At 36.6% G+C, this 18,024-nt stretch overlaps 1 protein-coding gene across 1 annotated transcript in view; it reads left to right on the plus strand.

The window, feature by feature from the left end:
* The window catches only part of GNAT3 (G protein subunit alpha transducin 3), a 55,871-nt gene extending 48,230 nt beyond the window's left edge, over window positions 1–7,641 (plus strand). Inside the window, exons 6-8 of the mRNA XM_005550379.5 lie at window positions 3,618–3,747; window positions 3,937–4,090; window positions 7,348–7,641. Of these exons, the coding sequence (XP_005550436.1) occupies window positions 3,618–3,747; window positions 3,937–4,090; window positions 7,348–7,538 (475 nt within the window). The 3' untranslated portion in view covers window positions 7,539–7,641. The remainder of the gene's footprint in view (window positions 1–3,617; window positions 3,748–3,936; window positions 4,091–7,347) is intronic.
* Window positions 7,642–18,024: the final 10,383 nt, after the last annotated feature.

Below are 18,024 nucleotides of genomic sequence, written 5' to 3' on the forward strand. Positions count from 1 at the left end.
CTTAGTGGAGAAAACTTACCAGAGGCATTCTAGAATTCAATTCCTACAGCACTGCCATCACTGCTGTGGAAGCAGCACATTGGGCTCCCTTAGCACAAACATTCCATGACTCTTTGTCCTGGCTCCATGACTGGTTTGTCATTAAGCAAGGGAAAGGGAGATTTTTTCCCCTGAGGTGGGGATTAGAGTGAAAGAGATTAGGACTATGGAAATCCTTGCGAGTTAAAAAGTCCGTGGGTGGGGTTAAGAAGGGTGGTTTCACTTTGAAAAGCCCACCAGGAGTTTAAACCTAGTAATGGATACTCTACCCTCAGGTCCCCCAAATCCGTAAGTTAATCATCATTGTTCAATCACAGCGTCACATTTCTTTGCCAAAAAATGATCCACAATATATTCATATATGACCAAATGGAGCATATATGTACTACATCTGAAACACATTAGGTGATTATCTTCATTAAAAGAACGAAATCTCCCAGAGGAAGGGAGTTTAAATTTTTTGCCCAGTGACCTGTTTGACAACATAGAACTACTGCCCGGCCTGGGAGAAGGATAGACTGCACAGTGAAGATAATTTCCGTCCACTAGTGAGGGTTTGAGCGCTAACTGCAGGCACGAGTACTAGTTGTGCACCTCTGTTCTAAGTAAATACTTATATTTAGCAAGTTAACAACTTTCACAGCATAGCTGTCATAGCCACAGAACCTATTGAACCTATCATGGTGCCACATACATAGCAGCCTCAACAAATATTAGTTGAAATATAATTCTTAGGCAATTTGCTTAAGGGCTCCTCTGAAAAAACAAGAACGCTAAATGTACCTCCTTGTAAGTTCCTGAAGAGGTTTAAATGAGTTAACTGCTGTAAGGTGCTTATATGCCCGACAAATAGTAAACTCTTATTAGGTGTGTTAAATTAAGATTAATTCATTACAACTGGTGATGTGGAACATGAACGTCATGATCTCAACGATTTCTATTTCCACCACATTTTATAGTTTAAATATAATTTATACTTTAAAAGTAATTTCAACAAAGAAATAAATAAAACTCCTGTTTATGAAGTCTGAAAAAAACTAAGGTATTTTGTGGATTAACAAAACAGTTGATGAACAATTTAAATGTCTGAATGCATATTTATCATCCTTGTTTCTGTAAGAATGTCATTTAATTTTTTAACATTAAATGCATTGGTCAATTTTCACATAATGTAACTGTAAAGTCAAAATTTGGTCCCCTTCCTCCATTTATTTTGCAAGCCTGAAACTGCAATTTGGTAATTAGTAGCACACACAATATTCTTTATAAACACCAAATTTAAATTTTCACACTATTAACTATTGAATGCTTAACCATTATCTTCAATATTGTGAGCAACTTCTCTTTTAGTCTACTGCTTAATGGAGTGATTTTGCATTGGTACATTATTTGAGGAATATTAGTTCTATATATCTTTACTGGGTTCATATATGAAATATGAAGTATAATATATTATACTTTTGATTATTTTCAATAAGCAGATCGGTTGACATTTATTACTCCAAGTATAACTATTACCCTTGAAGTCTGTACAATTTGGATGCTTTTTGGTACTTAACACCTTGAGTTTAAACTATTATGATAGCCCCATAATTTATTTCTTTGCTTCTTATCTCTTCCTCATTAAGTCCAACTTCTGGACTCAGATCAAAGTGATCTAACACAACAACAACAGACAAAAAATGTCAATTCCCTATCTGAAAATCACCCATAGTCCTCTATGGTCTGTAATATTAAATCTTCATTTCTCATGTAACATGAAAGGACCAGTAAATCCACTGCTGGCTGATCATGTGAGGCTCACTCCTGAAGTCCTTTGCTCTTGCTGTTTCCTCTGTCACTTTTGCCTGTAACATTGTTTGCTCCAGATATCCAGTTGGCTTAACCCCTCATCTCCTTAGGTTTTTACACTTCTGTCATCTTCTACAGTTTCTGATCACTCCATTTCAAAGGACAACCCACCCCCTACACTTCTTATATGGATATCTGAAGTCTATTTTCATATGGATATTTCCTATTAAGTCTATTTTCAGATATTCATGTAGGATATGAATACACATCAGATATCCTATATGGATATCTGAAATCTATTTTGAAACATACACACCAATCACTATTACCACCACCACCAGTTTAAAAGCTTAAGGCTGAATCCTTGGTGCCTGGCATATAATAAGTGCTTAGTAATTATTTGTTGAACAAAAGATGAATAAGTGGATAAATGGATAATTATTAGACCATATAGCTCAGTGTTTTTACCTTATTCTTTATGTTCCCAAAACTATAAATAACTTGCTTACCCCAAGCATTCTATGTTCTATCATGCCTTAGTAACTTATACATATTTATAAAAAACATGTGTAAGTTATCAAGGCATGAGAGAACACAGCATGTTTGCTGTGTTTCCTGCCTGTCTATTCAGTTAACATGGAATCTGTTCATTTATTTAGCAAATATTTTTTGCGTGCCTGTTATGTGTTGGGCATGGTGCCAGGAACTAGGAATACAGCAGTTACTAATACAGATAATGTTCCTGACCTCATTAGGCTGTTATTCTACTATGGGGATGATAGATATTGATGATTACCATAAAGGAAAGAAAGTGATGCTATAGAAGGTAAATGGAGGATTGAGAGAGGTGCAATTTACATGGACGCTCCAGGAGGCTTCTTTGTGGAGGAGATACTGATGCTAAGACTTCATAGTTGAGAAAAAAAGCAGGCATGGAAGGAAGAAAGAAATCTTTGTCACAGGAAAAGGAAAGAGACTGTGTGTGAAAGCCCTGAGGCAGCAAACATTAAACAGTTCCTTTGATATAAACCTAACTTTTTGCTGCCTAGCTCCTAGTTTTTAAAATTGAGCCCTCTGTCCACAATGATCTCTCACCAAAATACACAAGTAGAGGAAGGGCTGAGTTTTCAAACACCTTCTCTAAGAGTCATGATCCCTCAGGCTAACTTACGTCTTCCTGTTTGCTCACATTTTACCTTGTACATTAGAATATTTTTAAATAATATTATAGTAACTTATTTGTTTTTTTCTCTACAAGACAGAACGTTCTTTGAAGATACAGACCATATCTTTTCATCTTTGTGCTAGTAGACCTAGCACAGTGTCTAGTACATAGAATGCAAAGAATAATTGTCTGAGTAAACAAATGAATGTAGAAAGATGTAAGAAAATAGGCAAGAATCACAGCATCAGAACTACAGTAACTTCCAATCTTCTTGCAGTTTCTTTTCATTCAAGAGAATATGTCTAAACTTTGATCAAAATCTTCTATGGCTAATGAATGTTTTACTAAAACTCGAAACTCTTTTAAATTTCCCAGTTTCCCAAAGTCAGTGTGTAAATCATTTTACTCTAGTTTGCATGGAGACACTTATAAAAAACTGTTTTTTCTCTGTGGTCCTTGAGCAGCCATTTGACCAAATACATTTTATTTTTTAATCAATAAAAGTCAAAGGAATACCTTTTGAATATACGGGATCACCCATTTATACCTCTAAATGTTAACCTCAATGCACATTTTGGAGGATATTTGTAAGATTTATTATTCATTTGATGTTTTCTTAAAGGATGTTTGATGTAGGTGGACAGAGATCTGAGAGAAAGAAGTGGATTCATTGCTTTGAAGGAGTTACATGCATTATATTTTGTGCTGCACTTAGTGCTTATGACATGGTCCTCGTGGAAGATGAAGAAGTGGTAAGTCTAAAAGAAAAACAAAGCCAGGGTTAAAAGTAATCTTTGTGCTTTTCAGTAGTACTACCACATTGCCCAACTCCTGAAGGTTTGCCAAAGATTTATGTTAGTTCTACATCCTTGTTCACGATGCTCAACATTCACATTTTGCAAATAATAATCCTACCCATTCTTATTTCTGATACCTAACAGAATAGAATGCATGAAAGTCTTCACCTGTTCAACAGTATCTGTAATCACAAGTATTTTTCAACAACCTCCATCGTCCTGTTCCTCAACAAAAAAGATATCTTTCAAGAAAAGGTAACCAAGGTGCATCTTAGTATCTGCTTTCCAGAATATACCGGTAAGATTCTTTTCTTTTAGTTTCATAGTAATATATTTTTGTATAAACATACATTTCCTATCTGGATCTTGGCATTTAACACTTATGAGGATGAAGCTTATGATCATTTTTGAGTCATCTTTATGATCCAAACTGGAAAAAAAAAAAACCTTACAATAAAGAAGAACCCTCTCTACATTGTCTACATTAAAGTAAAACCCTAGTAAAATAAACTGGAAGGGGTTAGATGGACCAGGGTTGCTACTCTATAGAATTTATCAAATGACATTGGAACCTGAATTGTCTTCAAAATTATAACAGGAATGCAAATCTTATTCCAAATTCACATTTTTGATGTATTTCCTACTGAAACCTTGTAATGCTATAGTAAATCTCAAAGGCCCTTCAATGTCTGAGTTGTTTCTAGAGATATAGCGTGAATGAATTTGAGAATGAATAATGACATCTTCATTTTTTTCTGGTTTTCTTGGATCCTGGAATTTTAGTGCTAATCCTGTTAGTCAGCGATTGTAAATGTGAAATCCCACAGAACGGCTGTTTCTCCTGCAGAAAGAGTTTTTTTCTTTTTTTGTAAATAGTTGGATGTTCCATTGGTAATAAAATTACATTAAAAAAATTTATTTTTTTGAGATGGAGTCTCACTCTGTTGCTTAGGCTGTAGCCTTTGCCTCCTGGGTTCAAATGATTCTCCTGCTTCAGCCTCCCAAGTAGCTGGGACCACTGGTGCACGCCACCACGACCAGTTAATTTTCGTATTTTCAGTAGTGATGGGGTTTCACCATGTTTGCCAAGGCTGGTCTCGAACTCTTGACCTCAAGTGATCTGTCCACCTTGGCCTACCAAAGTGCTGGGATTATAAGTGTGAACCATCGCACCTAGCCATTTTTATGATTTAAACAAAATACAAATCCAGTTTAGATGTTACTAGGAGCATGGCATTCTGTCAAAACAAATACTTATATTGGTCAATCTACAGTTAGGGCTTATATCTTTTTTCTATAATTATAAATATTTATAATATATCATACATTTATCATGTGATTAAATATATTTTTCATATTACAAATAATATTCAAATACATTGAATATTACTAATTAAATATAAACTCATAATTAAAGGTTTTATATTATATAATATAATAGGACTTATTTCTTAGAGCAGTTTCTAGTTTATAGAGAAATGAAATGTTTCAACAGAAAGTATGAAGAGTTCCCACGTACTTTCTTTCTCATCCCCTCCTACAGTTTCTCTATTTAGAGAACTGCTTTGGTGTGGTACCATTTGTTAAAATTGATGAATTATATTGATGAATTGATATTAACACATTTTACATTATTAACTAAAGTCCACTTTTTTTTTTTTTTTCCTTGAGACAGAGTCTTACTCTGTCGCCCAGGTTGGAGTACAGTGGCGCGATCTCAGCTCCCTGCTACATCTGCCTCCTGGGCTCAAGCTATTCTTCTGCCTCAGCCTCCCAACTAGCTGAGACTACAGGCGCCCAGCATCATGCCTGGCTAATTTTTGTATTTTTAGTAGAGATGGGATTTCACCATGTTGACCAGACTGGTCTTGAACTCCTGACCTCAGATGATCCACCCACCCTCCCAAAGTATTAGGATTACAGGTGTGAGCCACCGTGCCCGACCAAGTCCATCATTTAATTAGGGTTCACTCTTTTTGTCACACAGTTCTGTGTGTTTTGCCAAATGCAGGTCATGTATCCAGCATTACAGTATTATACAGAACAGCTTCACTGCCTTAAAAATTCCCTGTGTTCTCCCATTCATGGCTCCTCCCTCCTCACACTCCTGGCAATCACTAATCTTTTTATTGTTTCTATCCTTTTGCCCTTTCCAGAATGTAATATAACTGGAATCATATAACATGTAGCATTTTCTGTCTTTTTTCACTTAGCAATATACATTTAAGTTTCCTCCATGTCTTTTTATGGATTGATATCTAATTTTTTTTATTTCTAAATTAATATTCTGTTCCTTAAATGAACCACAGTTTATCCTTTCAGCTACAGAAGGACATCTTGGTTCCTCCCAATTTTTGGCAATTATGGAAAAAGATGCTATAAACATCCATGTGCAGGCTTCTGTGTAGACATAAGTTTCTAGGTAAATGCCTAAAAGTGTGATTGCTGGATTGCATGGTAAGACTATGTTTAGCTTTGTAAGAAACTGCCAAATTGCCTTTCAAAGTGACTGCACTATTTTGCATTTCCACAAGCAATTAACTCCTATAACTCCATGCACTTACCAGCATTTGGTATTGCCAGTGTTTTGGATTTTAGCCATGTTATATGGCTTCAAAGCTTGTCCCTCATGGAATTTTGCTTCCAGTTACAATAAAGTAGGAAACAAAGATTTATTTCTTTAGAAAGTTTTTATGCTACTGCTCTATCCTGTGTCAAGTCCCCATAAAGCATATTCTGTTATAAAGCCCATCAACAGGTCATTTTTAGTTGTCCTGTATTTTTTAGCCTACTTGTTTTATGTCTGCCTTTTCTCAACTGATTCATTGTACATCCTGCTATTGGACTAAAGTTTCTCAAGCAGGGTCTTCATCGTACTACTGCTATATAACACATCAGTCAAGAGTACCTCTATAGCCTTTTATATCTCATCCTAACTCCTGTTTTGTTAGTAACATAGTCTATAATGTAGCCCATAACATCTATTCTACTTGATTTCCTACAATTCCTCTACAAAAATCTTTCATTTCTATCAAAGTAGATTCTTCAAAGCTCAATCTGTTTCCTGACCCTACCCTCAAGTCTAGTGGTACAATTCTCACTTCCACTTTTTTGCTTGCACTTACTTTCCTCTTCTCTGTTGTAGGTACCTCTCAAAGTCCAGCTCAAATACCATCTCCTTCTGTACCCTAGTCATCTACCTTTTCCATTCGTTTTCTCTTTTAGTGTGTATAAAAACGCCCACACCCATACCCACAAACACACACACAGTATTTGATGTATATGTAAGTTTGTATCACTCGCTTTGTTTTAGAAATATTTTGGGATTTCTTCTGTATTGTGAGCTTTTTTGATGCAAAGTTTACCTTTTAGCCACCGGGAGCTCCCAATGGGGTGAGCATAGTTCCCAGCACCCTGATAATTGAACCTTGCCTTTATGATTTTGCAATACTTAGTATATCAAAGTAAAATCCTAAAACTTACTGATATTATTTATAGCCTATTCTTTGTAACATACGATTAATCTTTACCTCTTTAAATATTTTGTTTAACAAGGGCCAAATACATTTGAAGATGCAGGAAACTACATCAAGAACCAGTTTCTAGACCTGAATTTAAAAAAAGAAGATAAGGAAATTTATTCCCACATGACCTGTGCTACTGATACCCAAAATGTCAAGTTTGTGTTTGATGCAGTTACAGATATAATAATCAAAGAGAATCTAAAAGACTGTGGGCTTTTCTAATCAACCATTTTCTCTTCCACTCTTGCTCATGTATGCTTTTCAAAATATAAAAGAAAAGGTGCTGTGTGATGTGTTTAGTTTGAATAGACAGTAACTTATTTAGACATATAACTAGCATTGTAAAGCAAAAAGTTTTCCCACAAAAAGGTTTATATATTATCATCTGTATCTGGATAAGTTTAAATTTCTTTGGAACATGGGGAATGGGAGGGCCTTCGATGTCCTTATATCTAAAAACTGATATGTTTTGGTAACTGTAAGAGTACATATCAATGACACTGAATTTTCTTGGAAATAAACTTCTACATGTGGACTATTTTTACTCATAGAATAATGAAGAAATATGGAATAATATTATTTCCATTGGCCAGATTTTGAGAGGCATTCATTTTTGTTGATAATGTAACATGCCAGTACTGTAGAGATTTTGTTTTTTAAGATACAGGGTCTCCTTGTGTTGCCCAGACTGGAGTACAGTGCCACAATCATAGCTCACTATGGCTTCTAACTCCTCGGCTCAAGTGATCCTCTCACCACAACCTCCTGAGTAACTAGATCTACAGGTGCATGCCACCATGCCCAGCTAAGTTTGTGTTTTTGTTTTTTTGTGAGTTTTTTTTTTTTTTGTAGTAACAGTGTCTCACTATGTTGCCCAGCCTGGCTTGAACTCCTGACCTCAGGTGATCCTCTCTTCTTGGCCTCCCAAAGCCCTGGAATTACAGGCTTGAACCACGGCTCTTGGCCTGGAAAGACTATTGTAAAAGGGCATGAGACATTTATTAGTCAACTACCCTCTGTTAGGCAGCTGCAAGTGAAATGTTCTGTATGCATTTCTTTGTTAACAGGAAATTACATTTACAAAATAAATATATTCAATTTTATCTCCTACATTAGTTTCTTTAAAAAAAATCATTAATGCTGAATTTACTCTTAGAGTTGAAAATTTCAATAATTTGTTTTTTTTTTTTTGCACTAGCCTGGTTGAATAGAGGGTGAAGTGTATGGTCAAATACACAATGTAAGGCTTTATAAGTGAATAACAGTTTTTAATGGAACACCAATTCCCCACATTTTATTCCAGATTGTCATGGAACATTATTACAATTGATGACCACATGGGCTTTGGGATGATAACTCTGGACTTCAAGAGAGAAAAATAATGTTTTAGTACTCGTATGTTTTGTGTTTTGTGAATAAGAAGTGGGAAGGAAGAACAAGCAGATTTTTAGAAGATAAATGTTGAGCTCCTCCACTGGTACTGTATGGTCTATTCTAACTATCATATTTTATCCTAATGGTCAAAGTCTACTTTTTAACAAACCAAGTTGGTGCTTTAGAAACTAAATCATATTATTTATGAAGATTACAGGTGTTTTTTTCTTTTTATAAATTGTCTACCATTTGCAAAACATTCTTTTTTTTTTTTTTTTCTTTTGAGACAGGTTCTCACTCTCTCTCTCAGACTGGAGAGCAGTGGCCCAATCTCAGCTCACTGAAACCTCTGCCTCCCAGGCTCAAAGGATTCTCTCACCTCAGCCTCCTGAGTAGCTGGGATTATAGGTACATGCCACTACTGCCTGGCCAGTTTTTGTATTTTTAGTAGAGACAAGGTTTCACTATGTTGGTTAGGCTGGTCTCAAACTCCTAACCTCAAATGATCCACCCACGTCGGCCTTCCAAAGTGCTGGCATTACAGGCTTGAGCCACCGTTCCTGGCCCTGCAAAACATACTTTTAAAACATGTCTTGGCCAGGCGCGGTGGCTAACGCCTGTAATCCCAACATTTTGGGAGGCCAAGGCTGGTGGATCACGAGGTCAAGAGATCAAGATCATCCTGGCCAATATGGTGAAACTCCGTCTCTACTAAAAATACAAACATTAGCTGGGTGTGGTGGCGTGCGCCTGTAGTCCCAGCTACTCGGGAGGCTGATGTAGGAGAATTACTTGAATCCGGGAGGCAGAGGTTGCAGTGAACTGAAATCACAACACTGCACTACAGCATGGGCAACAGAGTGAGACTCCGTCTCAAAAAAAAAAAAAAAAGTATGTCTCACTATCATTTATCCTTCTATACTTCTGGAAAATAATATATAGTCAGACTATTAGGTCAGCTTATTAGATTTATAATGACTCTTTTAAAATATTTAATTAAATTCTTATAAGCTAGGTGAGTTGCAGGGAACATAAATTAAACAATTTGCCAGTCCGCGGTTTAGGTGGATTTAGATAATTCTGTCTCTCAGTGTTGCTACTTCATTTTTCTATGACATGTTTTCCTTCTAAACACATAAAGATAATCATAACTCATTGAATAATCTTCACTAAAGTGCCTGTGGCTTTTTTTCCCAAAAACACAAAGCAATTATCAACAAATACAGTCAAATTTTTAAAATTATATTAAAAAATTAATTTGAAATTCCAAGATGTCAAGCACACATGAAGAAAAGCATGAGCAATCATTTAGTTCAGACATTCCATAAAGTTTTCTAGCTGAGAATCACCATCTGTATGACAACCATCCAACAGTTTGTTGGAGACGTTCAATACTATGAGATTTTAAATAAATATTACTATATTTGATTCATTGCTTTGTCTTTCCTCCCTTCCCACTCTACTTCAACCTGTTCTCTTCCATAAGTGTGAAGAGACGCTTCAATGAAGGAAAATATATCATTTGAAATGTTACTGACTTAAGTTTAGGATTCATTTTTCAGACAATGTAGGTGGAAAGGGTGGGGTCAGAAATGGTTCAATTTGCCTTTCAAAAGTACATAACTCTTGACATCATGATCTGTCCACCTCAGCCTCCCAATGTGCTGGGATTACAGATGTGAACCACCACATATCTACTAAAAATACAAAAATTAGCTGGGTGTGGTGGTGCATGCCCCGTAGTCCCAGCTGCTTGGGAGGCTGAGGCAGGAGAATCACTTGAACCCGGAAGGTGGAGCTTGCAGTGAGCAGAGATTATGCAACTGCACTCCAGGCTGGCGACAAAGCGAGACTCCGTCTCAAACAAACAAAGTACGTAACTCATTTTGCCCTGTGCACAAAGTGACAGGCATAAATATTAATTTCTGAATATTGTTCTCTGAGAACACTAAACAGTATGTTAAATGACCAAAATGAACATGGAACTTATCTTGACTTATTATTTTTAAAAAGAAAACTGTTAAATTCCTCCCAATATTATGATTTAACTTAAAGAAGTTTTCTTCATCATTGCAAATATTGTGATACTAAACAATGAATTCTAATTAAGAAAAGAAAATTTTTAGTAAAGAAAAAAATTAGATATTTGTATTAATTCTTTAATGATTGCAACCTTTAAAATTTAATTATTTCAGTTTTCACTTTCAAAAGTTTAATATAAAAAGTTAGAATAGAAACACAGCATTTAGGGCTAGTTTTTAAATATAACAAAATAAAATAAGGACAAGTTTGCTTCTACCCTGAAGAAACTTCCACCGAGAACAGTAATGTTGGTTAAAAGGAAAACACGCATTTCAAGCTGAAGCTCAGGCTTCTGTCTGCGCAGTCAGTGCCCTTGCTTTTTGTGGTTGCCGCCCAGTCACATGCTCAAACAAACAAACAAAATGAATGCCACTCAAACTCGCTCAAACATGATTATAATGCCAACACACTGCACTACCTCAGACACAAGATGTGGGCTTGTATACAATGGGGTCATTACCAACCAACCCTCACAGTGATTTTCCAGAAGCATCAACTGGCCAATAGGTTAGGCTTTGCATCCTGGACTAGTGACTAGAGAGTTAAATAAAGATATACTTTTGTGTCAAAATATGGAAGTGGCCGGGAGTGGTGGCTCACGCGTGCAATCCCAGTACTTTGGGGGGGCTGAGGTGGGCAGATAACCTGAGATCAGGAGTTCCAGACCAGCCTGGCTAATATGGCAAAACACTGTCTCTACTAAAAATACAAAAAAATTAGTTGGTCATGGTGACACACATCTGTAATTCCAGCTACTTGGGAGGCTGAGGCAGGAAAATCGCTTGAATCCTGGAGATGGAGGTTGCGGTAAGCCAAGATTGTGCCACTGCACTCGAGCCTAGGTGACCGAGTAAGACTCTGTCTCAAATATATATATACACATACACACACACACACACACACACACACACACACACACACACACACATACACACACACACGTTATGGAAGTAATCAACTCCACAAAGATGCTGTACAGAAAAGGGGTTTCAAATTCTGTGGAATCGCCGACATTGATTATGAATATCCAATATCCTGTTGGTTAAAAGAATTATGAACAAATATACTCTTAATAATAGACTTAATAATAGTCTTATTAAAATATCACATAAATGGGTGAACTATTTTCTCAGGCCATAGGCCTGTCCTAATACAAATTTCCTACCGGATGTATCATCCTATTTAATTACAAAATGTATTTTTAAACACTTGCAGAGAATGACTTAGGCTTGACTTAACCAAATACTTTAGACATGAAGAAAAATACATCTTTTGTGTTGATTTATGTGTCTTTACTATGTTATACACTTCAGAATTAGAAGTAGACACATTGGTTAAAATGTATGACTACTAAAAATAATATGTTTGTAAGAATTATGGAAGAAACTGAGAATCCTCTATCTTAGAAAAAGAGAAACAACTCTCTGCTTGGGAAGGAGTAAATATTAACAAGATAATATTAATATAACCTATTGAAGCCCCCTTTCCATTAATGCCTTTCTGACGTTCTTACAAACCAATCTATAACCACATGGGGGCACACTTACATCACGGGTTTGTCCCTCCAACTATTAAAAACAATACATCTAGATGACCAATAACTTTAGTGAAACAATTAATAAAATCTTGTTAAGAATCATAGTATATTTTTTGCCTTTAACTCAGTAGTATATGATAACATTCTGAAAACATAATGTATAACATTTTAGTCAAGTTTATGATTAACAAAGCTACTGAAGCTGCTCCAAATCTGTAGAGTGTTACACAGATATATAGTTCTTTTCACGATCTTGTTACTTTTTTGGTCATTTTCTAACTGCTGTTTTAGTCTAAGTAATTAATAATTTTGTAAAGTGTGTCGTTCAATTTATCTGTATTGTGTTTAAAATCTTGATTTGCTCACAGGGACTAGTAGGAGAAATATAATTTGATGCCTGACAACTGTGTTTTGTGAGTTGTAATCAATTGACTGCTTATTAATGTATATCTTTTCAGCAAATCAAAGTAAAATCCCATTCTGCTAAAACATTAACCATTGTATTATTCTGTTTATCACAACTTTTTCCCAACGACCACTCCACCAAATCATGAGGAAAATGAATGCTTTATGACATTTTTCTTTATCACCACTGCTGCGGCCAGCACATTTTTCATTAATAATGACACAATTTTTATTTTAAGCCACATTTGTCACACTAGTTAAGTAATAAATAGAGTCAAATGAAAGAAAAAGGAAATAAAAAGACTCTAATTTAATTCATGGAGGACAGTAATGGCCTTCTAATTATAACACCTTTCAGATAAGGAATAATATATGAGACACAGGCAAAGCCAGTATTTTATGTGAAAGACATTTATATTTTCTAGAGTGGTCAGATTGGAACAAAACCAATCACACAAATGTGATTGAAAAAATTTTTTTCAAAGTATACTGCTGTAAGTTTTCTCCTCTGAAAAAGAAAAATGATCAAGCATTAATTGCATTACAATATCAAAAATAATGAAGAATATTTATATCAAATACATTAAAAGCCTTACCTGGGAGAAAAGAACTAGATGATTGCACTTAGAGTTAGCATAAGAAAGTCTGTCATATAAAGCACCCCATCCTGAATGCCAAAGAAAAAGATGATCTGGGCTATACTCATCTTATTCATTAAAAGTGAATATTTTATTACACTTAAAATATTGGTATACAAGTGTACATTTATATAAAGCACAATGTAGGTGAGATAACTTACCAGCAAAAGAAACAGTTTCATTTCCCTAGGAGTTAGAGGTCTGTGAGTATGTCAGTCCACCTGAATCCACAAATGCTTAGCCTCTATTCAAGAAATAATCCCTTAACATTTTTATTCCCATATATGTTGTGCGCTACAATGATACATGTGGCAGAATAGCATAATCACCTACACTTTTGGAAACAAAAGGCAGAGAATTTTATTTAAAAAAACGTACATAGGCCAGGTGCAATGGCACGCACCTGTAATCCCAGCACTTTGGGAGGCCGAGGCGGGAGGACCGCATGGGCCCAGGAGTTCCAGACCAGCCTGGGCAACATAGTAAGACACTGTCTCTATTAAAAATATAAAAACTTAGCAGAGCATGTTGGAATGTGCCTGTTGTCTTCAGCTACTTGGGAGGCTGAGGTGGGAGGATAGCTTGAGTCCTGGAGTTTGAGGTAGCAGTAAGCTATGATGGTGCCACCACACTCCAGTCTGGGAGACACAGTGAGACCCTGTCTTAAAAATAAATAAATAAAAGTGCATAAAAAAACAGACACAAATGCTTATTTCATCTTCACAATTGTGTTCCTTTTCATATTTAAAAAAGAACAAATGATACTGTGACAGCATTCAGCACATGCACCCACAATGTAGCACTTGGCATTTGAGAAGAGAGATTGAATAAGAAAGTCTCTCTGACTTTCTCTCACCATTCTTCCCTGAAGCAGGCCATAAAAGAATTCTCTGATCTTCCTTCTTAGTAGGATCAGAAAGTCCTCATTCTAGAGAGATACTTCCTACACCAAAAGGAAAGAAATAAAGACACAGAGACACTGAGAATAATTTGAACAGGCCTTGCTAACGTCCCTCTTGCTTATTACCGTTAGATCACGCCCTCTTTCATTCAATCATACTTCCACATGACTGTTGTACTAGTCCATTTTTCATACTGCTATGAAGAAATACCCAAGACTGGGTAATTTATAAAGAAAAAGAGGTTTAATGGACTCACAGTTCCACATAGCCGGGGAGCCCTCACAGTCATGGCAGAAGGTTAAGGAGGAGCAAAGGCACGTCTTACATGGCAGCAGGCAAGAGAGCATGTGCAGGGGAACTGCTTTTTATACAGCCATCAGATCTCATGAAACTTATTTACTATCAGGAGAAGAACAGCATGGGAAAAACCCACCCCCATGATTCAATTACCTCCCACCAGGTCCTTCCCATGATACCGCAGGGATTATGGGAGCTACAATTCAAGATGTGATTTGGGTGGGGACACAGCCAAACCATATCAACTGTCCAACCTTCATTCAATGTAAGCATTAAAACACACAGTTTTCCCTGCTTCTTTGGGTCTTAATTTCTGAAGACTCCTGTGTCACATAAATCTTGTACTAAATTTGCATGCCTTTCTCTTGTTACCCTGTCTTTTGTAATAAGGGTTTCAGCCTTGAACCTAGTCATGGATGAGGAAAAGATACTGCTTTTCTCCCCTACAACTGCTTGATGATCTAACGCCACAGTGACGCTGCTTTGCTATGTTTTTCCTAAGATGTTTTTTACCTTAAAATAGTAGTGGAAGCACATATGCAGTTATATTTTGGACTGCACTCCTGGAAGTCTTCATTAAACTTAGATTCCAACAGCAAATCACTAATCCGGTATTTCATTGTGAATTTGTGGCAAAAAGTTTCCTTGAACTAGGCCGGGCACAGTGGCTCACACCTGTAATCCTGGCACTTTGGGAGGCCGAGGCGGGTGGATCATGAGGTCAGGAGATCGAGACCATCCTGGCTAACATGGTGAAACCCCGTCTCTACTAAAAAATACAAAACATTAGCCAGGCGTGGTGGCGGGCGCCTGTAGTCCCAGCTTCTTGGGAGGCTGAGGCAGGAGAATAGTGTGAACCAGGGAACCAGAGCTTGCAGTGAGCCGAGATTGCACCACAGCACTCCAGCCTGGGAGACAGAGCAAGACTCCGTCTCAAAAAAAAAATCAAAAATCAAAAAACAAAAACAAACAAACAAAAAAAGTTCCCCTGAACTATATTTTCCCTCTTGGGACAGGTGACACAGTCACTGTAGGGAAGCCTGGGCTATGTTTAAGGACTTAATTTTAAATCTCAGTTTGAGCACCAACCCACTGTGAGACATTGAACAGTTGTTTATTTGAGGTGGTAATTTTTCTTACCCATGAACAGAGAGATTAAACAACCACCACAGACCACAGACCAACATAAACTCAGCCTCTGACTCAGCAATTTATTTTGAAAACTGATACCAGAGTAAGCTTGTCTTAACTCTTATTAAAAGAAAACAAAAGAGGAAGAGGAACGGTATGCAAAAGATTTTTAATGAACATTTAAAATATGACCTTTATGTTTAAAAATTGTGATTTCCTTTTCATTTTAGGTTTAAATTGAAGGCTTAAAAGTGTTATTTATTCCTGGGGAAAAGAACCAGATATCTAATGTTGCCCCTAGTAAAGATTTCACAAGGGCAACATTTCATTATTAAGCCTGGAAGATCATCTCTTGTCATCCAAGAGAGGGAAAATGAATTAATGTATAAAAATTTTATTAAAGAATAATGTAAAAGCTTGGTAAGTTACCAAACATCACTGAATTGAACACATAAAATGGGCCAATATCTGTTAGCTCCCAAAAATCATAACGAAAATAATAAAGGTGATTTTTAAAGGAATAATGTGGCATTCATTCATACCCATAGTGTCTCACCTATGTAAGAGAATTAAAAAGTATTTCATAAATTAATAAATGTTGAGTCCATATTTTCCACAGTGACCTCTCAGCCTGAAATGGAAATGTTCCAAACTTCAACATCCCTGTCAATATAGGTCTACATTCCCTGCATAGCTGGTTGCCTAAAAGTAATAGTTAAATTTTGCTTTTTAAAACACCTAGAAGGTGAGATCATTCCTGGGTTAAAACAAAGTTTCAGAAGTGCAGGTACTCAAGGAAAGTGGCCCTGACGTCACATGTTCGGTCCTTTGCAAGATCAAAGCCCACTTGCAGGATTATCTGCCAGGACTGCCCTCTGCCCTACAAGCCGTGTTGGCGCCTACTCATTCTTTAAATCTTAGGTTAGAGTTCATTTCTTAAGACAGGGTTCTCAAACGTCACGGAATAGAAGTTCATTCGCCTGTATGTACTTCTACAGGTCTTCATAATTTTACTCTTTATTTTTTTTTCTTTTAAGAAGAGTCTTGTTTTGTCACCCAGTCTGGAGTGAAGTCTTGGCTTTACTGCAACCTCTACCTCCTGGATTAAAGTGATTTTTGTGCCTCACTCTCCTGAGTAGCTGGAACCACAGGCACACACAACCATGCCCAGCTAATTTTAGTATTTTTAGTAGAGATAGGGTTTTGCCATAATGGCCAGGCTGGTCTCGAACTCCTGGCCTCAAGTGATCTGTCCCTGTCAACCTCCCAAAATGCTGGGATTATAGGCATAAGCCACCGTATCTAGCCCATAATTTTACTCTTTACTACTTATTAAAGTTTACAAAGAGATATTTATGTGAATAATTTTTCAACTTATATTTATTTCTCCATATTACTATACACTCCCTGAGATCAGAGACCAGATACGGGTTTTTCCCCTACTGCTGTTTACACAAAATAGAAACTTAATGAATGAATGTGAATTAATAAACAAATTAGCCAATGATTGTTTACCAAGGTCTCCTAGACAGCTTCCCTATTACTCTTGACTTCCAGAATGCCATACTTCCCTGGTTTTTCTCCTGTATCTCATGTTTCTTCTCCTCAAGCTTCCCTGATCATCATGTAAATGTTAGTATTACTAAAAATATTCACTAGACCATCTTCTCTTCTCATTCTATATATTCTGAGAAATCTTAAGTCTTTCATGGCTTCGGTTTTTTTAGACAAGGTTAGTCTCTTGATCCCTACATGCATATCTTAACTGTCTCTTCAAACATATACAGACAAATAAAACTCAACATTTCAAAAAAAAAAAAAAAGCCCACGATTTATTGCCTCCACCAAGTCTATCCCTCCTCTGAGTTATTCAAGCTGGATTAGTTGTTGTTCTACTTGTTCTTGTCCTCCTCCTCCTCCTCCTCCTTCTTCTTCCTCTTCCTCTTTTTCTTCTTCTTTTTATTTTTTAATTGACACGGTTTCACTCCTGTTGCCCAGGCTGGAGTTCAGTTGCACAATCACTGTTCACTACAGCCTCAACTTCTCGAGTTCAGGTGATCCACCTTAGCCTCCCAAGTAGCTGGGACTGTGGGTGTGCACCACCACGCCTGGCTAATTTTTTTTTTTTTGTATTTTTAGTAGAGACTGTGTTTCAGGCTGTTCTTGAACTCCTGGGCTCAAATGATCCACCCACCTTCGCCTCCCAAAGTGCTGGGATTAGAGACATGAGTCACTGCCTCTGGCCTATCTTTCCTTTCACATTTCAAACTCTTCAACATGTTTTGTTTATTCTGCGTTCTCATTCTAAATTTTTTTTAATGATCTGCTTTTCTCCATCATCA

Source organism: Macaca fascicularis, chromosome 3, assembly GCF_037993035.2.
Source record: "Macaca fascicularis isolate 582-1 chromosome 3, T2T-MFA8v1.1".
In the NCBI taxonomy this organism is placed as follows: Eukaryota; Metazoa; Chordata; class Mammalia; order Primates; family Cercopithecidae; genus Macaca; species Macaca fascicularis.